Genomic DNA, 22,261 nt, shown 5'->3' with positions numbered 1-22,261 from the left:
AGCAGCACATTCTGTTCTGCTGTTGGATAAATATGCCAATCAGGAGTAAAGGCAGGTACAACTGAGTAACGGGTCGCCTGCCCCCCCCCAAAAAAAGATGTACAAATGTACAGAATCTGTAGTAAATAAATGTATCGCCTCTTGTATCTCATTACTACTGAGCCTCATTGCACAGTGGTTAAACTGTAGTACTGCAGCCAAAACTGTGCTCACGACCTGGGGTTCAATCCCAGGTAGCTGGCTCAAGGCTGACTCAGCCTTCTATCCTTCCGAGGTTGGTAAAATGAGTACCCAGCTTGTGGGGGGGGGGGCAATGTGTAGCTTGCATAATTAACTTGTAAACCGCCCAGATAGTGATTGAAGCATTATGGGGCGGTATATAAGCAGCACACTTTATATAAGCAGCACTACAAGACCACGTATTTTCTAAGCCCGTTAAAAAAAATTACAAGAGAGCAGAGTTGCAAACATTTATCACAGAAAAAGATTTTTTTTCCTCCAGTCATTTTAATTCTGTTAGGTTCCCACAATCAAATAAAGTAGCAAACAACAACAATACTACATAATTAAGTGCGATATCATCCCCCCCCAAAGCAGCAGCATATAAAACATATGAAAGCTAAAAACTCAGCTTCAGAAGAACAAGGGCTGAGTAGATTTTGCTGAACACATGAGAATCACAAAATACGACGACACAAAAAATATCGGAATGCATAAAATATAAAGCTACATATTAGGTAAAGAAAGACATTGTAAAATATACAGATTTGCAAAAATTAAAACCAGGAAGGGAGGGCAGGTTCGGTGGGTACCATGAATACACAGACAGTGTCAAAACACAGGGGCAGGGGAGAGAGAGATAAAAATACGGCAGTTTTATTAAACGGAGCGCCCTTTCCCGGTTTTACGTCTTCACTTTCTTGGCGTCCTTTTTTCCAGTGCCCTCCGTAGCAGAATCTGCTTTTCTTTTCTGTGACATCCAGGAGTGGGGTGGGAAGAGAAGAAAGAGGGGGAAGAGAGAGAAAAAAACACATCATTTTCATCTGTTCTAATGCCTGGAAATCTATAAAGGTAATGAAATCTAATAGACCATTATGTTGTCAGCAGAACATAACAAAGGACTCTGGGTCCCTCTGCACTTCCATCTATACATACGGAGTTTAAGAAAAAAGGAAAAGGGGGGGGGGAACACAACTGCTATGAAATAGAGCCACAGAAAGAAGACAGTCCTAATGCTAGAAGGGCTCGCATGTTCTGCTACCATGACCTTTGATTTCCTCAACTATTTCAGATGCTCTTGGAGTGGTGCAGCGAAACAGCCCCACAATGGAAGAAGGGCAGTACTATTTCCACCACACTCCCAAACATCCCATCCGTCAGCTTCCAGAACTGCTGGATAGCCGAGAGATTTTGGTCCCCAGCGGGCGAGCCAAAGGGTTGGGAGGAAAGCAGAAGCAGAGGAAATGAGAACAGGAAAGGACAAGCGCTTTCCTGTGTACTTAAAGCAAGCTACAGCAGTACAAGAGAACTTTATTTTGTATATATAAAGCCCATAAAAAGGAAGGGACGTGGATCAAATTCACTGCAAAGCAGCCGAGACAATGCCTATGGCTGCCAAGCCCTCCCACTGCCCTGCCAGAGGATTGTCATCAACTGCTTTAGCTCCCCAGGAAAACAAAATGCTTCTTTATGGCTGAACTGCAGGCCTCGTTCTGGACAGCGGAAGGCAGAAAAGAGAGAACTCTGGGTGCAGTTTGCTACTGTAGCTACTGACAGCAACTAATCTTCTCAAATCAATATTTTAAATTTCAGAAAAACTCAGAAAGGCAAATTAAAGTTATTACCACTGGCGCTTTTGTTCCCCGTTTCTTCTTTTCCGCTTTCTCTTTTTCTTCAATTTCCATATTTTCTTTTTCTATGAGTGATATGAGTGTATTGCAGCGCCTCTGGAGTTCCTGAGAAACATGATTAGGACAACAGCAAATTCAGCAACAGTTTAATCAAACACATAAAGCAGACGTATTAAAAGGCAAGATGTCCAGAAGGTGCAAAATATCACAAGCGGAAATTTTGAAGCGGTGAAGTCTTAATAAAATGTGTTTCATGTCTGCAGCCTCTGTTTTGCATTTCTTGATTCAAACTTTAGGGAGCAGTACAGAGTAATTAAAGTCAACGGGCCGTGATATTCAATGGGATGAAGACTTTGCCCCTAATTATGACCTACAAGACGGTCCAACACTGTATAAAGAAAGAGTCTGAATTAGTTTCTAAAAATATTCAGCCATTTTAGATGCAAGCACCTTCCAGGCATTTCTAATTTAGATTTGTCAATCTGGCTCATAAAAACAGGGTAATCTAAAACAAATCTCAATAAAAGTGGTGCATATGTCAAAAACATTTCTGAAGGGGTAATCCATCATACACAAAAGTTTTCCTAAACACACCCTTCTCACTCACATATTTTCACATCATCACCGACTTCTGTTTTCTGGCTTGTTTCAACAAAACCCTAACATTTTTCAAAATAACTGACTCAGAAGAAGAAATCAAAAGCTTTTCTTAAAAGAACCCTTTAAACCAATATACAGTATGGGGGGGGTGTTGCACTGACATATAAATTTGGCAACCCTTCGAATACTGTTTGAGCCGCAGCCTTTTCCTGTGGAGTAATTTTAGATACCACACCCGTTGCCATCTAGCAGTTAAGATTAGATTCAGGAGACCCAGCCACCAAGCTTGCTCAGTGAATTCAGGCCAGTCACGCTTTCACTGGGGGGGGGGTATGAAGGACCAGGAAAAGCAAAGCAAAAAGCAAAGTGTGCTGCTTATAAACCACCCCACAGAGCTTTAAGCACTCTCTGGGTGGTTTCCAATTAATTATGCAGGCTGCATGTGAACACACACACACACACACACACATACGCAAGCTGGGTACTCAATTTACCAACCTCGGAAGGATGGAAAGGTGAGTCAACTTGGAACAGGCTACCTGGGATCAAACCCAGATCACTGTGCCCATCCTTCCCAGGGGGTAAAGCCAATGGGAGGTGCAACCCCCATGCTTCTGGGGAGTCCCAAACTGGGAGTGGCTGATGTAGGGGTCAAGATAGATAACTCCCTTCTGTCTGACCAGGCTACCAATCCATTAATTGCAGTGTCCCTACTCTGAATGGGGAGCAGCTCTCCAGAGTCTTAGACAGTGGCCTGCCTTCCTCCATCACCTACTTCACCCTTTTTAGTGAGAGATGCCACTCAGCCTTCTCCGCGCAACACATGTTTGCTACTGAGACCTCCAGCCATTCCTCGCAATAACTAGAGAGAAGATGCTGCCAGATTATCTCCTTCAGCATCTACCAAGAAATGGCCGTGGTGTCGATTGCTGGGGGAGGGAATACAGATTAGCTAATGAACCGTCAGTCTCAATTTGATGTTCAACTTCATCTCTGGCCGAGAAAGAAGACAATATGTCACATCCACACAGCCCTCTCAGAGAAAGCGATTTTTCAAATGCAGAGGCCAAAGAGGATTGCTCTTGGCTATTCCCGACAATGTCTAAATCTCAAGAGCCTGAGGTCAACCTCTGACCCGAGGCGAATCAGAAAGTGGGACTTCTGTGCTCTAGCTTAAGCATTCTCAGGGGGTCAGAATCCAAAGACCAGGGGTTGGGGTTGGCACAATCCACAACACAGTTCTGGAATGTTCCACACGGCGCATGCCATCAAAAAATGCACAAGATTGTAACATGGAGCTCACTTTTATTTGACCATCTCATAAGTGCGGCACCTGAAAAGGGACAAAGGAACGATCCACTTAAAAGGAGAGGCACTTTTATTCACCTCACTACCGATTTTCACTCCAGCATAGTTTTTATACACACAGATTGTGTTCCTATAAGTATGACTGCACCCTGGATGAGTTCAGCCTGCAAAGAACGTACTTGCATAGTATACGCACCCTGCTATTTGCCTTACAAATCATTTTAGCTACAGCTTTAAAGGTTTAATTATGGCCACTACACGTTCTTGGAATGAACCAAAGCCTCCAGTTCAGTGCCTACAAAGCTATAAATTAACAACCAATTATTTTTCAATAAAACCCATGCAAAAGCTAGTGTTGGGAACTCTGTAAGTTATACGTAAAGAATAGAGGTGGAATGACATGGGGCAGAATAATAATAGCCCGAGAAAGAACCTCCTACCTCTACTGTTTCTCTGCGCCAAATCAAGCTCACCATCGTCATCAGCTGCAACATACAGTTAAACCTTAAGCAACAACCCATTGAAAAAAGCTCTTGCCCAAGTTGTTAAATCTCTGTTTGGCTTCTCTCACACAACAGTAAAAGTTATGAGCATGCGAAGGCAGACATTTGCATTCTGTTAGGCTATTGATTTAGATGAGGTCAGAAGTGAAACTGAAAGCAAGTATGATCAAACACGCAAGCATCTCAAGGTAACAATCACACCGCCTCAGTTGCCAAGAACACTTTCCCAGTCTATCCTTTGAGAACTTTTTCCCACTCAACGCCGAGAACACGGCCAGAAAGATCAATCATAATGGTTTCCCTCTTTGCTTCCTGTATAACCAGATTTGTGAGGTGCAATTTTAGCCCAAGAGGGCATGGGAAGGAAGACTTAAGAGTATCTGAGTTGTTTCAGAAAAAGTAATTTGGTCCCTCTGAAATGGTGGCTGAAATTCAGCCGGCTTTCATCTTCCCCCAAGGATTTGTTGGATTTGAACACCTTCCAATTCTTACGTGCACTCAGAACTAATCTGCACAAAAATGGCGGAACATGTGCGCTTAGTTTCTTCTTCCTTCTTAAGCCTTCCAGAAGGAAAAAGGTGAGCATTATCAGGCTACTGCAGTCCTTCTATCTTCCTACTCCTTTAAGAGCCTGCATCAGAATTGTTTTCTTGCTTGGAGAGAGCAAAAACGAAACGCTGATCGGACAGCCGTCTCAGTTACATTATACGTCAACTCCATGACTGAATCTTGGACTAGTGGAGGAAAAAAAATCTCATGCATGTTGGAAGCATCCAGTAGATAGGTAGGACAAAGGCATGCAGGGGCTCTGTTTTTCTGCATGAGCTAGAATGGGAGTGAGCAGATACTGAGATGTATTTAAAATATTAAGGATTTCAGAAGCAAGAAACTCTTCTCTTTCCTTGATATATATATTAAGATACACAGCGTTTGCAATCACAGCAGCATTGTGGCCACTCAGAATTCATTGTTTACGCAAGCAAAGTCACCAATACCATTGTGGCACAATGTGTTAACACAACCATCAATAATATCTTCCTGTGTTTTCCGGAAAAGAGAAAGCTCCATCGCAGGGAAGGCATTTATGAGGAACCATGAATATGACATTGACTCCCACATGCATGGAGGTGGAGAACAGAGATGGCTTCCGAGTGCCAAGAGCAAAGTAGGTTTCTGAAGCTACTAAGCAGGTGTGCCAGCCCATTTCAGAATGTGCAAGAAAAATAACAGAAATAGAAAATAACACAGGAACTTGAATTGTTTTTGCTTTGCTCTGTTGATTATTTTGGCTGTTGTTTTTTTTTTTAATTTTCAGTGTAAGACCAACTCATGCTGAAATGAATCTGCTCGTCCTTTAAGGTGCTAGAATACTTTGGGGGGGTTTTATCCTCTGTTTCACCTTTTGCTTATGGCCAAATTGGATTGAGGAATCATTTAGAAGTTCCGTGCTTGTTAAAAAGTCAGCAAACCCATCACTGGTGCTCCTCATATTTAAAAAGAAAGAAAGAAAGAAAGAGCTGAGGTGCCTCCCGCCCAGCACGAAAGAATCCCCAGCTATGCCTCTATAAAACTGGGTAAGGAGAAGCCATTGCTAAAGCTTGCTTTTCAATGCTGACGATTTTTCATCTGAAGTGTTTTTGCAAAATAAAGCATGGCGAACCAGAGCATGCTAAACATTTCCTCTCCCAGCCAAAAAACCTCCACAAACCATAAACTTTGCTCAGGCTAGGAGTGTTTACATTTCTAAAACACATCATCCAGTTCCTTCCTATTCCAATCTTGCAAATTAAACAAGGATAGCAATCATATCCTATACTAGAATGCCCCATCAAGAAACCAGACTCCATCACACAATTACACTTGATCTTCAGGTTACAATCTGGAATAAAATACAAGCATCATGACAGACACAAGGGACCTTGTGAATTTTCTTAATTCCTAACAGTCGTTGCACTTCTAGCATGTCTCTGGAGAGAGATCTACCCATTCTTTCAAGAATTTTAACCCCTAAAAGGGAGAATAAAAGCAAAGGAATAAGCAAAAGCATGCTGCTTATATACCACCCCACAGTGCTTAAAGCACTCTCTGGCCAGTTTACATTTATGCAGGGTACATATGGCACCTCGCTCCCCCATTAATCTGGGTACTCAATTTACCAAACATGGAAGGCTGGAAGGCTGAGTGAACTTCGAGCTGGCTACCTGGGACTTGAATCTGGGGCTGTGAGCAGAGTTTTGGCTGCAGTATTGCAATTTAACCACTGTGCCACAACACAAGGGTTCTCTGAGAATAATCTCCTTAATAGCCTTATATGCCTTGTTTTCTAGCTAGCGTCAATGTCACGGAAAAAGAAAGGATGTTCCTCAGCTTGGCATGGACTAAGCCATAAAGGTTTTGCAATGAGCTGAATCTTTCTTTGGGAGAAACTGCAGCCCAGTGATCTTGTGCCAACTAGAAAGGAATGCACAGAGAACAGGCACATGCCATGCCTTAAGGAGAACAGATCTGAAATTCAGCAGTGCTAACCTATTCCATCACAGTCCCAAAGAAGGGCAGTCAATACAATATGACATCTAGATGTGAAGCATGGGGACCACTGGAGAGAAACTAAAATTTTATAGAAACCATCATGCCATTTATGACCGCACACTGTGTAAGCCATATGCTTGCAAGAAAATAAGAAATGCAGAAGAATTATATTGGTTTTCTGAAGATACATTTTTAAATAAATGCACAGGAGGGGGTAGGAACAGAAAAATATAATCTGAATTATCCAGAACCAGAGAGACATCTAGTGGCCACTTGAAAATAATGAGCAAGTCTTCTAATGGAAATGCATGAAAAGCAAGGTTTATTCGGAGTCTTACTGATTTAAGTGTGGACATCAAAAGCTTCTGTTTCTTGGAGTAATGGTGTATTCTCTAGCAACTGGTCTTTTGCCAAAAGAACGCCTGTACAAAATCATCAAGGTATTCATGGAACAAACCTCTCACCAATGGCCACCACAAGATTACAAACACATCGTACGGTGCACAACTGAACGTAACAGCCCTGCAGCAAAAGTCAACCGAGTCCAACCCTCTCTTGAGGTCCATGGCCAAGCAGACTCCTTTGGCAATCCCCAAGCAGAATCCTCTGTCCAGCTGGGGTTCCCCTGTAACTACTAGTCAGAGCAAAGGACGCTGCCTCTACAAGTTAGATGAGAACATGCCACCATCATGGCTAGTTCTTTCTTTCCTGGTTCATGTCTGAAGCATGATCATTCAACTGATAAATATACCTGATAATTTCCCCCCAATATCACGCAACATCATGGGCCTGTTAATGCCTGTCCTCTATGAATCCATATAATCCCCTTTTAAAGTTATCTAAGACCGGGTCCGTCACCACAGCCTAGCTACAGAGTATGAAAAACTGCTCTGATTATTGTTGTGGGTTTTCCGGACTCTTTGGCCATGTTCTGAAGGTTGTTCTTCCTAACGTTTTAGCAGTCTCTGTGGCTGGCCTCTTCAGAGGACAGGAGTCAGAACTCTGTGCCCCGGTGCAATTTGTTTGGATAGCTGAGTATTTATAGCTGTGGGATCAGCTTTTGTTCTTTTCAGGAGATTGGGCGGTTATGGTGATCTCTCGCTCTCTCTTTGTTCTAGTTCTCCTGCCATTCCACTTTACTGAAAAATTCTTCTGTTAGATGACGGGGAAACATCTCTACATTCATTCTTTTTCACACATGCACAATTTCAGAAACATCTAGAGATGGGAACGAACTGTGGTTTGGCATGGTTCAGTGGTCCGGTTGCCTAGTCTTTGTACCAAGTCTGTGGCCAAAGATAGATTCAGACCTGACTTGTGATAATCTACTCGTTTAGCAAAGTCAACAGAAATGCTTAATGGGCTGTAGGGATCTTATCAGGCAGGAACTTCTCCAGATATGACAGCACCAAAGAAAGCCAAGTTCTGGAATGACTGATTTCGTACTGCAAGTGCTGCACCCTCTCTGCTACATACAGTTCTTCTTCACATTTGCAGCTCTCCACCCATGGTATTCAGGGACCAATGCCTCTACTGGGAAGTACTCTTGGTTCAGGAATACACTTTTAAATACCCTAACCATGACATCTTACACATGTCTGCTCCAAAGTAATTCATTTTAATTTAAATGGGAATTTAGCTTAAATTCCCCACCTATTTGACTTGCTCGGTCTAGCCACACGAATGGCAGAACAGAAACAGGCTAATGATGGATTTAAGTATTGTGACTGCTTAAAAAAAAATAATAATCAAAAAGCAGTTGAACCATTCAAAGGACAGACCAGTGTAGCAACAGGAGAAAGGCAGCATAAAAATGTAATAAATAAATGATCCAATCCAACAAATACAAAGATACTTTTTTTAAAAGAGACATACATGACCTACCATTGCTGTTCTAGACTTGATAAACCAGTCAAATCTAAACTGGGGAGCGTTGCGTACACACTGTCTTAATTCTTCATACACATTTTCCTTATCGAATCCCATCTTATGCAACATGCATATTAGGAATCTGTCTTCTTCCTCCGTGTAGTTTTTGCCTTTGTTTGTTCCATACTGAATGCGCAGCTGATGAAAAGGCGCTTTATACCTTGCAATCTGAAATTCAAACAAAACGATTAAGATTTTTTTAAATTGGGAATGGATAGGTTATATGCATGTAAGCCAGCAATTCATTCTGCTTTAGTGGCAAAGGGAGTCAGTGGGAGGACACTTAAAGGTCAGTAACGATTCAATCCACTAGGCATCAGTCAGTTTAAAAATCTCTTAGCTGATACACTAGAGCCCCTTTATCCATGCGTGATTCCCCCGCGCGTGCTGAAAAACATGGATTATAGTGAACTCTATACTTAGCATGGTCTCTGGTTCTCTCTAGTGGCCAGTTCTGATAACTTCATCTTTAGAAATATATATTTCTAGGATTTTCTTTTAATATTTTCAATCTGTGGATAAGTGAATCAGCGGATACTGATCCCACGGATAAAAGAGTCATACTGCATAACAAACATAGTGTGCTTATATTGAGCATTTCAATTCACAGAGATAAGACTACTTATTAAAGAACCTCATCCACCAATGAAGTAGGATTATGCTTCGTAATGAAAAATTAGAAAGAGCGTGGAAATACTTCATCTATGGGGAGCATAGCCATATGCTAGTTTAATCAGGACAAAATTAATCGGAGTCAATATGAATCTGCAAAATTACTTTGACATCCAGGGCTTTTTTGATGCTAATTCTTCTCTGTATTCTGGCCTCCCCTCGTTCAATCTGAGCCATGATTCTCTCAATGTCCTGAAGTTCATTGCAGCGTTCCCAGAAGACAGCTGAAATTTTCAAAAACAAAAACAATCTGTTAAAAAAGGCTCCCCTAGTAAAAGGGTACCAAAACATATTTCAGTACAATTAAGGATTTCTCCCTCCTCATGTGACCTAAACACATCACACGCTAGTTATATTATCTGTATACGTCTAAGAAATGTTTAAAATGTACCAAGTTGCATATTGTGCAGCTAGTTTCTATTTCAGTTTACATGGAACAAGTTTTCATAGAAGACTCTAAGACCTCTCAAAAACTGTAAAATTGAAAGGAAATACATATCTGATGCAGCTTTGTGTAACATTTTAAATAATTTGAAGCTCCTGCACGAGGGTCTTCTTCGAAAAGGGCTTGATCAGCTCTGAAAAGCAGCTTCTACTTAAAATAGTTTCATGCCCTTGTGGCTAAACTAGATATTATAGACAAGGGAGAGGGGGAGCAGAGAAAAAGACAAGCAGGGAAAAGCTTCAGCAGCTGCTCCCCCATCACTGCTTGTCTGCTCTGGCCTCCCACAATTGCTTTTACACACAAACAAACATGCAGAGAGAGAAACAGAGAGAGGGAGAGCAAGGCAGAGCTGTGCATTTAACTCCTCTGTCTGCAGATCCGAGAGGCCGAAGGGGGAAAGCACCACTGCGACCTGAAAGCAGCCATTCTAACAGCCACAGCAGAAAGACAGAGAGGAGAAGCAGGGCTGCTCTTGTTAGTTCTGCTAGGACAAGCTCCTCTTGCTTTCTTCTCTCCCTGAACGATTCACAACCCTTCCCATGCTTTCTCCCCTTTGGTGTTATGTCTTCTGGGTTGTGCACCTGAGGACAGGAATTGCCTTGTTTTTTTTATTAATGTGTAGGATCTGGGAACCTTTCTGGAGCACGGTGAGATGACGACAAAAGCAATCATGTATTTTAGCTAGGGGGCCAGCAAAGTATTTCCCCCCCCAACCCCTACTAGAAAAAAGAAATACATTTTTAAAAATCCACCCCAAAACAATTTTGCACTAAAACAAGGTGCAAGGTCAATGTGCACCTTCTTTTCATCCCCCAAAAAGGAGAAATGCATCTTCACTTTTGGCTTTATTTCCTCCCCCCCACCTCTCTCTCTCTTTTGGACTTTTTTAGGGCTGATGTAAAAAAACTGGCACCCCAAATCCCCAGAGCTTCCTCATTTCTGTTCTAAGCTGTCCTTTGTTCCTCCTATATATTTTCCACTATTAGAAAGGTAAACAGCCTGTAAAGTGCAGGAAGGTGATAGGATTCTGGGGAGGGGAAGGATGATGTTAGGTCAGACCAGGGTCTTCTGCTGCCAGCAGAATACATCATCTGAACGAATATACAGCCCTTGAAGGGCATGGCCAGCTGCGCAGAACAGAAATGCATTTGTTTGGATCCAGTTCTTCCAAATGCCCATCACTCAACAAAATCATTAGCTGCATTATAATGCTGTCAAGAGAAGCAAAAAATAAATCCAGCCTCTCTCTCTCTCTCTGCCTTGCCATCCACAGGGCTGTCAAATGAAGCATGTCATGATCTAAGAAACGGCGAGTACAGAATCGTAATTGCTAAAGGGTTACATAGTCGCTCTCTGATCATAATCCCTCCGTAGATCTTAAAACCCTCCATGCAGGACGTTAGCTCCTCCGTGCACCCCATACCCCTTTCAACTCCCTACCCTTGTGGAATTATAAAGGCAAATCCAACACAGAGATTTCCATCTTTCTAAAAAAAAAATTCGAACAGTTCCAGATACAACCCACGAACCCGAATATTCAATAACTTCTTCAGGTGACTTTCCCTCCACCTCACGGGCAATGTTGTCAATGTCGTCCCGCCCATATTTTTCATTCGCTTTAATAAACTGGTTGAAGTCTCGTTTGTTCCAGTTTGTAAAACCCTGTGAAGGAAGAGACCGCCGTTAAGTGAAGGAGGAAATGCTTTCCTAGATCTTGCATCTTAGAACGATACAGTCGGATTTGTTCATTAATGCTTTGGTACAATGTCACATAATAATTACAGGGGTTAATGATCTTGCAGGATTTCCATAAACATCTATTATCCAGGGTTTATTACTCAGTCGTAAAAACTTGAGTGAGTTATTTTTGCACGCTTCTCCACATGCATCAAGGAGGGCTTTTTATTCAGGCTTGTAAATTGTATTTCTCCAAAGAAACAAAGTTCAATCCAAATCTTAATGGATTTTCACTTATATCACACTTGAACAAGCATAAGTAACAAATAAAATTGCAAGAGGCTGAGGGCACTTGTCCAGATGTCACTGGCGGTCTCAGGGGTAGCCTGGAGCGAGATGCAATAACAGTCTGTTTTGAATACTTACCAAGGAAATGGTGAATGAAAAGAACAGCTGGGGAAGAAGAAAAATAGAGCCAAAACACCCATTTTGCCCCTGTACGTGTTCATATATTTTCAGGAAGAGTCAATAACAAGTAGACAGAAGCTAGCTAAGTAATACTACCCCCCCAAAAAAAACCTGTCAAAAATTCTTATACATTAAATGTGGATTTTCCACATTATTTATGACTTACCAACAATTAAAAAGAGCCACACTCAAGAAATATAGAACTTATCAGTGTTGGTTAAAACCAGTTTACAAGATGTGGCATACAGCATCCATGTTTTACCTTGCACTTATCACTACCCATGGTTTGTTACCTACTGCCTGAAAATATTGAATTAAAAAAGACAGAAACCTGCTTTTCCAAGGCGTATTACTAGAACTGGCCACTAGAAGAAACTAGAGGCTATGCTAAAAATAGACTCTGCATATCCCTATTTTTCAGCGTTCGGTGGGGGGGGGGCATGGAACCGATCCTCCACAGATACTGTGGGCACACTGTACCTGTAACTTTACAGTGCCTTTAAATAAAGATAACTAAAGGATGTAATGGCCAGAATCCGGCTGGGAGGTTTTGCACGCAGAAGGGCTATCCTCGAAGCGTATCCGCCAGCATGTTGCGCAGTCAGTTTTGCCGAGGCTGCGCAACGGACTGTGCAGCAGCACAGCGCAGTTTCTTGTGGCCAAGTGTTATGCTGGCTTCACTTTTTTGTTACGTTGGCATGAACAGGGCAGCGGCCCATTGGAAGCATCCAGCCTTTTCCCCCAGAACCTAGTTCATCAGACAATAAACAGTGCATTTATTCTGTTGTAAAATTATGCGTGGTTTTTTTCCAAATAAAATACTTTACCTGGGTGAGAAGTTTCTCCTTCTCTTCTGCCTCTTCTGATGAAAGTGGAGCAGAATCGTCAATCTTCCGCTGCTCCTCTTTCTGCACCTGAGCTGCATTTGGGAGATCAGGATTCCTGGGGACCTGCAACCGGCCACCGAATGAATGAATGAATGGTAAAAGAGCAAGGCCATGAAGTTTTCTGTATAGAGTCCCATCTCTCTCCCTTTACGGCACTCTGCAGAAATGCTAGTCTGGCAGGATGGCTCCATTACTCATCCCCTGAGTATCTGCCAGAGCAGGAAATATTTCCCCTTCATCAGAGCACTAGTAAAGAAACATGTCTTTTACTTGTGTTTACAATCCTCAGGAAGTTCTTCAGGCAAGGTGAACATAGCACATCATAACTCCTCCACCTATATTTGTTGTCTCATGGCTTGCAGGCTCTTGTTCCACAAAAACATAATGATAACGGCAACGAGCAAGTAACCAGTGCGCTTCAAGACGGCCTTGTTATGCCTGAAAAACACTCCAGGCCACCACGGATATGAAAGAATGCAAGCGCATGGCCCTAACACACACCTTCTGGTGATTCTAATATACAGCAGTTTATTCTTATCTTTATTTACAATAAGATTTGGACTCCTGTATTAAACAAGAGGTTGGAGGTTGAGGCCTTGTAAGCCCCTTCCAACTCCACTATTCTATGATTTTTGTATCCATGTGCCTACAACTCCACCTAATACTAATACAATCCTTAGAATGCTTTGGGGTTTTAAAATATATTTTTAATCAAACAGGTAAGGCGAATACCTTGATGCCTCATTATTGGTAATAACTATTAGAAGTCACACTCTATTTGAAACATTGGAAGTATTCCATATCTATATTCTGCTGCAAAGCTTGACTTAAACTAAAAAAAAAAAAATACTCCGTAGCAAATATTTAGTGGAATGCTGGGCTTTCCTCACCCAGGCATGCCCTCAGCCACTGTGGTTGTTATGATGGAAATCAGGAAAGGCAGCAAAGCCAGAAGGACTGGTGTAAGCAAGATCCTGCATTATACACCTGAGGGGTGATGAAAGGCTAGAAGCCACACCAGGCTTCTCACGCTGTGTGCTCCGCAACACAAAGCAGGAGCTGCTTTGTCATGAACCGTATTGAAAGGGGGAGAACAGACCCTCATTTGCTTGGATCTACATTGTGTTTGCATCTAAACCTGTAAATGCTGCTATTGGGTAGAGCTACATCTAATTAATATCAAAGGGGATAGCAAAGATAGGAGCAGGGAAGCACCAATGGTCGCCTTCCCGGCAGTCTCCTCTCCAACCATAGTAGAACGGAAAGAAAAGAGCTTAAGATTAGCTACACACATAAGAGGCAAGGGTCCAAGTGGCGCCCAAGAGCAGTCCCTCTTGCTCTTCTCACATTTTTCTTCGTTTAAAAGGTTGGCTGAATGAGAGTGGGGGGGAGGCCAATTCACCAAGTTTCCATGCCGCCCAGTTTTAGGCCCATGCTGCACTTCATTGGGCAAAACAGACAAGAGCTACATCATTTGCTTGTGTTGACTTTTCACTCCAGCTCCAATGATACAGAGACGAGCTGGTCACTCGGTTTTCCACCATCCAAAGGAGGAGAAGCAACCAAAGAGTGAATGGATGCAGCTTTGATTTCACAGTGGGAATGTCTACGGTTTAAGTAGGAGAGCTTGAAGTTCCTAACTTTCAGTTCCCAGGGAAATTTGACACCACGGTTATCACTGGGCAAAGCTCACAACTTTATTGGCAGCCTCCTTCCCTCATTACATCCAGAAACAACATGCAGGATGTCTGATCTGCTTTCTCCTCCTGTTTCCTTTCCTCCACTCTCTTGCAACATTTTGTTTGAAGAAGAAAATACATTCTTGAAGTCTTGAACATTTTTATTGATCTTTGCAGACCTTTTTGGCTGGCCTATAAATGTATCACCTCACCTTAAATTAGAGTAGGACCCCCAATATCCGTGGGATCAGTATCCATCTATTTCCTTATCCACTGCCTGAAAACACTAAATAAAAAATCCCAGAAATAGATATGTAATAAATATTTTTAGGATGTATTTGCCAAAAACGGCCACTGGAGGGGGCTATGCAATGTATAGTGTTTGATATTTCCAGCATCCGCGGAAGTGGCTTTGAACTGATCCCCTGCAGTGCTCCTGTACTTGCAATTGGATTACTGAAGCTCAGCAAGTACGCTTGTTGCAGAACTCTATCCATAATAGGGAAAAACATGAAACAACAGAACTTTTAGTGCTGCACTTTGAAACTCACAAGGTCCAGCACCCGCACACGCCCCCATAATGGCGCTAGGACGCTGCAAACTCATCATAGCTGAAGGTCAAACCACACACGATTTGAAGTCATACAAGCACTGTCCCCATCATCACTGCCAGCAGATGAGATCTGTTTAGATCCCATGCAAAGCGATCTGTGTCTGTCTCTTTCTTTATGCTCATTCTTCTTACTAAAGTCACCCCCTTAGGTAGATTCATCCCACGCCACACCTCCCTTAAGCACACTACGGCATCCACTACCTTCCTTTCGCTTACAGAGGAACGTCACAGGTTCTACTCATTGTCAACACATGGACACGAAGGTATAAACATCCTCCTCCTCCTCCGGGGGAGGGAAAGGAGAACTGATTTTTGGTGTGTTGCCATTTTTAGCCCCCACAAGCCAAACCGAAGCCTGGAGCTTCAAAGGAAGGCTACAGCAAGGAGGGAGATTGTTAGACTGCTTGGTGAATCTTTATCGGAAGAGATGGGACATAAATTCAAAAATGCTCCTTGATGCTCCTTGATGCGGAACTTCCACCCACCCACCACCCGCAAGCTTCTTCATCACATTAGAATTACAGAGCTGGACGGGACCCAATGGCTCCTGTCAAGGAGGCACAATGTGGGGAATCAAACTCCCAACCTCTGGCTTTGTAGTCAGATCTCTAAACCACAGAACTATAAAACACCTCTATTTGCATGCTGTCCAAGAGTGTTTGCCTGGCATGAACAACAGCCATGAACCTCAACCATGCCAAGAAACTTTGAAAACTGCTTGATGAAGATGGCATCTATTGCCATCAAAAGCTCACATCTACTGCCATCTATTGCCATCAAAAGCTCACATCTACTCGATTCCACACACACACACCCCCCAAGAATCCAATAAAGGTATCACCAGCTTCTGCACTGATCTTGGCTTTTACCTTGTAGCCGATGGTCTTGCGATAATAAAGAATCTCTTTCTCCAGAAGCTCAAACAACCGTGGGGGAAAGAACTGGAAGTCTTGAATATTTGGCTGCTTCGGAGGCCGTGGTGCCTTGAAATGAAGCACGGAGAGGGTTAAAGCTACACTGGCATTTTCATGTTCATGATCAGATGTTTACAGAGACAGTGTCACAACAGAGGAAAGTACGAGACGAACTCAAAAGCTGTACTGCTTGTACCTTTGGGATTTTAGGTTCACTGACACGGAGGGCTTCTCTGAAATAGGCATCCACAGCATAGTTGGCTTTCCGTTCCCGCTTTGGAGGCTCGATCCATTCCATCATGCTCAGCTAGAAAAGAAATACAACTGGGTTTTTTTTTTAAAAGACCATTAGATCACGGCAAGTTAACTCAATTTCCACTAATGATCAACAGAATGCTTTTAAAGAAAAAAGATTAACACATGGTTATATTCCATATGGTTCAAAGAAGCTCATTTCCAGCAGAGTTTTTGCAAATTCCCCAGCGTGGTGTTTGTTTTATTTTCGTGTTTTCTCTGAAACAGAACAGTTTTTGAGTTATGCAGAGCAGATACAGGCATGAACAGGCGAACCAGCAGTTCGTGCTAGTTCATTTTTTTTAGCCAAACGGGTGTTCAGTGCTTCCCAGACCCATCTCCTCCAGCGGGCGCCCCACTTCCTCCAGGCCTCCGAGTGGACGCCCGCCAGAGGAAGCAGGGCTGGGAAGTGCCAGTTCGTGCCCATCTCTCACCCAGATAAATTTGTTTTGTACCGTTCATGTTCACTTCATGAAAAGATGAATGGATTTGTGCAAGGTTCCAAAACAAATTATAGTGATGTCATGAACCTGCATGCTACACTTCACTGCATTTTCTTAATCTGTGTGAGTGCTGAATTTGAAAGCAAGCTCAGAAATAAGGAAACAAACAGAAGATTCCAAACACGTAAACCTGTAGAGGAAACAGGAGCTGGCCTTGCAGAGGCGGTCCTTTCAAAACTTTTCTGGAACAAAACGCATGCTCTGTTTGAATAGAATGTCGTCTTCTCAACACTGAGCAAGCTCTGTTGCCTTTCCTATAGTCTACACCCTGGACAGATTAGATCTCAATCATGCTGATAAAGCACACTGCTTCTCTATTTTATAAAAAAAAAACCTAGACTTCCCCCCCTGTTTTTTTGACATAGTTATATTTTGGCCTGAAAAGAGAAATATAAAAGTAGAAAAATCAACAGACAGAGTAAAGTCCTAGATTCCTCCCAGCAACATCTGCATTTGCACAACAACCTCCATTAACTAAAACCAAGCTAATATCCTTTACTGGAGAAATGAAAAATTACCTTCTGTTTCCCTCTATAATCTTCACCTTCAAAATTGTACAAGCTCATTTCTGTGTCCATCGTGAAGTTCCGGAGGGAGCTCTCTCCCATTTTATGCAAACGTTCATTCATTTCCGCTGTCTAAAGCAGAAAAAAAGGTGGTTAACTTTAAGAAATGTTGCTATTCATAAATAAGCAAAGAAAAGCAAAAGCCAAGTGTGCTGCTTATATATGGCCCCATATTCCTTAAACACCCTCTAAGCAATTTACAATTTGCAAGGCTACACACAGCAACCTCTCCAAGCAAACTAGGCATTCAATTGATTGGTCTCGGAAGGGTGGAAGGCTGAGTCAACCCTAAGCCAGCTACCTGAGCCCGGGACCGAAGCCAGGTCGTGAGTAGAGTCTTGACTGCAGGACTGCAGTCAAGACTCTGCTCATGACTTGATTTCTAAAAGTAATTTAATTGGAGCGACTGAAAAGAACTAAAGAGATCTCCTTTTTCCTTCTCCCATTTCAAAACAGTTAGCTATTGCAGTGAAAGCCATGTTTGGGTCATTTAACTCAACCCAGGGCCCTTCAATTGTTTTAGATGACATCTTCCAGCAGTCCTGGCCATTTCATCTTGTGGCTGAAGCAGATGGAGTACGGTAGCCAAAACATCTGGAGGGCATCAGTCAGAGGAAGGTCACTCTAGATCTCCTCACCTTCTTTTCGCCTCTTTCTAAAATAGTAGTAATATCTTCATCTGTCAATTCACTGTCCTTGGAAGCAAACACATGCGTCGCGCCATGCCGAATCATCTGCAGCATCTCATCTTTCGCCAGTTTATTCGACTGCTGATCAATCAGTCTCCCTGACAACAAGAAACAAAGACGGCTTCAATCCAAAGCTCATCCATTTTTTTGTAGCCTTCTCATCGATGTCGTTCCTTAGGAAACTTGTAACAAGTAAGAATGAAGCCTATACGGTAGTCAAAAACTCCAAACTGAAGCAATGTTTTCATTAAGTTATTGATATTATGATATCTAACTTAAGGCAATTACAACATTTGTAACTTAGGGTGATCACAACTCCACGTTAAATTAATGGCATCTACAGTTCTTCTTCCTTTAACTGCTAAGCTATATTGTCCTCTTTGTGTGCCTGTCAAATCAGAACCGACTTACAGCAACCTGTTTAGGGCTTTCAAGGTAATTGAGATATTTAACGAGGGGTTTAACCAGTTCTACTCCCCCAATGAATTCCCGTGGCTGAGCAGGGATTCAAACCGTGTTCTCTTGAGTCCCAGTCCATCACCTCTGTCCACTACACCCCACTGGGAATTATCTGTCCAAGGTATGTAAATGACAAAACACATCTGGCACAAAGGAGCACATCAGAAATACAACAAAATAGCAAACAATCAGCATGTTTCAGCCACATTTAATTAACTCTGGTATCCCTGTTATGAACAGGAAAGGTATTCAATTAAAGTGGACGGACAAGGAACTATTATCATGGAATATTCTCGTTCAGTCCAGAACTTGTGACACAAGCTTTGAGATCCTTTTAGGCAAGGATTTCAATCTGGAGAGCTCATTGTAAAGGATTTGCTTTTCTTTTACAAGGATTTTTATTTCCAATGCCAATTATTTTGCTGCCACTTTTTTTCAGAATATTCCCCTGGAACTTTTAGACAAGAGGTTAGATTTTTAACAAGATGCAGGAGACCACAGTGGGTGATGCACAAGGCTGATGCATTTCTGTTTTTGTTTCTGATGTAGTCTACTGTACCTCAGGGACGGGGGGGATTGTGTGTGCATGCTTTGCAAACATGTACTTGGGAATAAACAAGGTAGCTGACATATATAAAATTTCACAGGCACCACATCCCAGGTAATTCAGTGGAGCTTTTACCAGTGGACAGTCTGGCAGACAACTTTCCTTTCACAAAAGTAATCTTCACTAACATAACAGTTAAATACTTCATATCGCCTACTCATGAAGAATAAGATCTAAGGATCTTCCATCTGAATGAGGGACAGGGCAGTGACCCAGAAATCACTTTAGCTCAGCAGGTATCAATGCCACAATAGCAACTGAATTTATGGCTTCCTCTCACAATGTTTTACTCTTCTTTCCCGCAACCCAAATGACTGAGAATGCCAAAACCAGGGGAGAAGAGAATCAGGCTGCCCAAAGGAGAGCAATGGGTTCTCTGCAACCTGCTCTTACCCGGCTGGCTGGCCACCCGTCACAGTCCCTCTTCCCTTGACTCTGTGGGTGTTTTATTCTCAGGATGAACATTCTCCACCTTAAGCTTTATACAACATTTCTTCTGCAGTACCTTGCTGTATAACTATTGAGTCCAGCCTCAGCTTTATCTCAGCTCTCTCCACAATTCTCTCTTCCACTGTGTTGTCAGTGATGAGTCGGAATACCCGGACTGGTTTCTTCTGACCAATGCGATGCGCACGATCCTATTGGGGGGGGGGGGAAATAACATCACAGTTCAAGACTGCATTGATGCCTAGCCATAACTGAAATCCTGACAACAAGGAATGAGGATGACCATGACGACAACCACCACCACCACCACCACCACAACAACACACTGAAAATGTCAATGCTATGGATTTTGGAATGACTTGCTATTTACTCTCATTGTTCTCATAATTTCCCCCTCATGCCTATTATTCTTATTATGTCTACACTTAAGATGCACTTACAAGATTGTTTTCCATTATTAATAGCCTTCCACAAAGAGTACAATTGTCGGGAGTCGGACTCCATGCATGCCACCTGGGAGAATCACCTGGATGCTCTTTTTAACAGATTCAGGAATGATCTGAAAATTATGTGATTTCAGTAACTCACTGGCAGTATTTTAGTTCTCAAGATCTGCTATAAGCTGACCCCTTTAAGAAGCATTAAATGATTTTGCTGCACCAGTGGTTCAATCACCTTAATCTCCTTTCCCACTATACAACACACCGCAGGATCAGATTTCTTGTTGCTATTTTAAAAAAGGAAAGGAAAGTTTGGGAGGGCATAAATATTCTGCCAGTCTTCACCGCAGAAAAACAGGCTCTCCACTTTAACTTGTATACTGCCAAAATGGTTTGGGGTTTTTCTTTCTCTGTTCAGCAATGGCCGTGTAATCTCACTCTGATGTCTGAGGAAGTGGATTTGAGGCATGAAAGTTAACATTAAAACATAACAGTCTTTAAGGTGCCACAAAGTTTTGGGCTTCTTTTTTACTTTTTTTTTTTAAGTTTGCCCAATACGCTTGCCCAGACTAACATGGCTACCTTTTCTAAAACAATCATCTCGTGACTGTGAGATCAGCACTAGGAAGGACTTTGCTGATAGAAACCAGCGTCGCTTCTCATTTGCAATTCCATATTTCAATAATTAAGCACAGTCTTCTACCTATCACTTAAGAATGCTAGAAAAGACAATGAGAGGGCAGATAAGAAAAAGACAGGGTAGAGGAGCAAAACGAACAGCATCTTCCTTGAGTTGTGGACCTACACAAGGAAGAGGATCCACCACCAATCTTCACCCCACTAAACTGAGTCCGCTCAGCTGGCTGGCCTGGTGGTCCCACCACCAGAACTGAATGGACAAATTCTTCATTTCTAACAGAGGCTGCACAAAACCGGGCATTTTTCCCTTCTGCACCACCCTATGGTCTTGTCAAGTTTCAGAGACTATAATGGGATGAGACCTGGACTTGGTACTTGGATGGGAGACCAACCAGGCAATACCAAGGACCTCCAGGAGGCCGAGGAAAGCTTCAGCCACATTAAGCTCAACAACCTAACTCAGTGTTCACAACCTTGTGTAACCCAAGTGTTCATGGGACCGCAGCTCCCAGAAACGCCAGCCAGCTCAGCTGGAGGTGAAGGTTTCTGGGAGCTACAACCCAAGAACACCTGGGTTACCCAAGGCTGGGAGCCCCTGGCCTGACTGGTTGAATTCAGTAGAAGGCAGCTTCCAACACGTGTTAATTTTTTTTACTTTGTTCTTCCCTGCCTGTTTGCAGAGCATCCGTTTGGGGTTTGCACAGCTGTGGCACCGATTCAGAGGTCATGGGAAAGAATGGCTTGGCTTTCTACAAGCAAGCCTGAGCCTTGGGGGCTCCTCTCCCTTCCCTCGTGTTCTCCTCTGTCAATAGCACACACGAACCATACACAGCCTGGTTGCCCTTAAGGAAGACTCCCCATTATTTGGTCGTTTATTCCAAGTCCACCTTCTCAGCTCTGCAGGCACAGCCTATTCCAATGCAGATTACTCTTCAATTTTTGAAGTAAAACCTCAAACGGCTTACCATTGCCTGCAGATCGACCTGCGGGTTCCAGTCTGAATCATAGAGGATAACAACATCCGCTGTCGCTAAATTAATCCCCAAGCCTCCAGCTCTCGTACTCAACATAAAAACGAACTTTCTGCTGTTGGGAGCATTAAAGGTGTCTATTGCTTCCTTTAAAAAGAAGAGAAATAGTGGAGACTTTGTAAAAACAATGCTCTTTACTTTTCACTGAAGATTAAACACACATGTTATTTATCTTATTTTGATGGAACACTGTAGCGGCGAATGAAATGACAGCAAGAACACAGTGAATCAAAATGATTTCCTTCAATACTGCCCCAGCAGCTCTACACGGCACCTGGACCCTGGCTTATGAATTAAGAATACCCTCCAGCCACAATGGTGATTCTCTCTGGCACTTTCTGTAAATGCACCTTTCATTTATTTTCCCTTCAAGTGACGGTTTAAACTAGACTTAGAAGGCTGAATGACATGAAAGTGAACTCGAGAGACCATTCAACCATCTCAGATCAATCTCTTGTTTATAAATCTGGTCACTCACGAAAAAAACCCTCACTTAGCACGGTAGTGCCTTG

At 42.6% G+C, this 22,261-nt stretch overlaps 1 protein-coding gene across 1 annotated transcript in view; it reads right to left on the bottom strand.

Moving 5' to 3' along the window:
- Positions 1-487: 487 nt before the first annotated feature.
- SMARCA1 (SNF2 related chromatin remodeling ATPase 1) overlaps positions 488-22,261 on the bottom strand; it is a 34,849-nt gene continuing 13,075 nt past the window's right edge. The window contains exons 13-24 of the mRNA XM_020784310.3: positions 21,684-21,836; positions 19,698-19,830; positions 18,076-18,224; positions 17,390-17,509; positions 16,271-16,381; positions 16,030-16,143; positions 12,809-12,931; positions 11,366-11,498; positions 9,497-9,615; positions 8,675-8,887; positions 1,845-1,955; positions 488-970 (exon numbers count right to left, since the gene is read on the bottom strand). Of these exons, the coding sequence (XP_020639969.3) occupies positions 905-970; positions 1,845-1,955; positions 8,675-8,887; positions 9,497-9,615; positions 11,366-11,498; positions 12,809-12,931; positions 16,030-16,143; positions 16,271-16,381; positions 17,390-17,509; positions 18,076-18,224; positions 19,698-19,830; positions 21,684-21,836 (1,545 nt within the window). The 3' untranslated portion in view covers positions 488-904. The remainder of the gene's footprint in view (positions 971-1,844; positions 1,956-8,674; positions 8,888-9,496; positions 9,616-11,365; positions 11,499-12,808; positions 12,932-16,029; positions 16,144-16,270; positions 16,382-17,389; positions 17,510-18,075; positions 18,225-19,697; positions 19,831-21,683; positions 21,837-22,261) is intronic.

The sequence above is a fragment of the Pogona vitticeps genome, chromosome 11, assembly GCF_051106095.1.
Source record: "Pogona vitticeps strain Pit_001003342236 chromosome 11, PviZW2.1, whole genome shotgun sequence".
NCBI classification, from domain to species: Eukaryota; Metazoa; Chordata; class Lepidosauria; order Squamata; family Agamidae; genus Pogona; species Pogona vitticeps.
The sequence above is the reverse complement of the archived record's forward strand: the minus strand, read 5'-3'. Positions and strand labels throughout refer to the sequence as shown.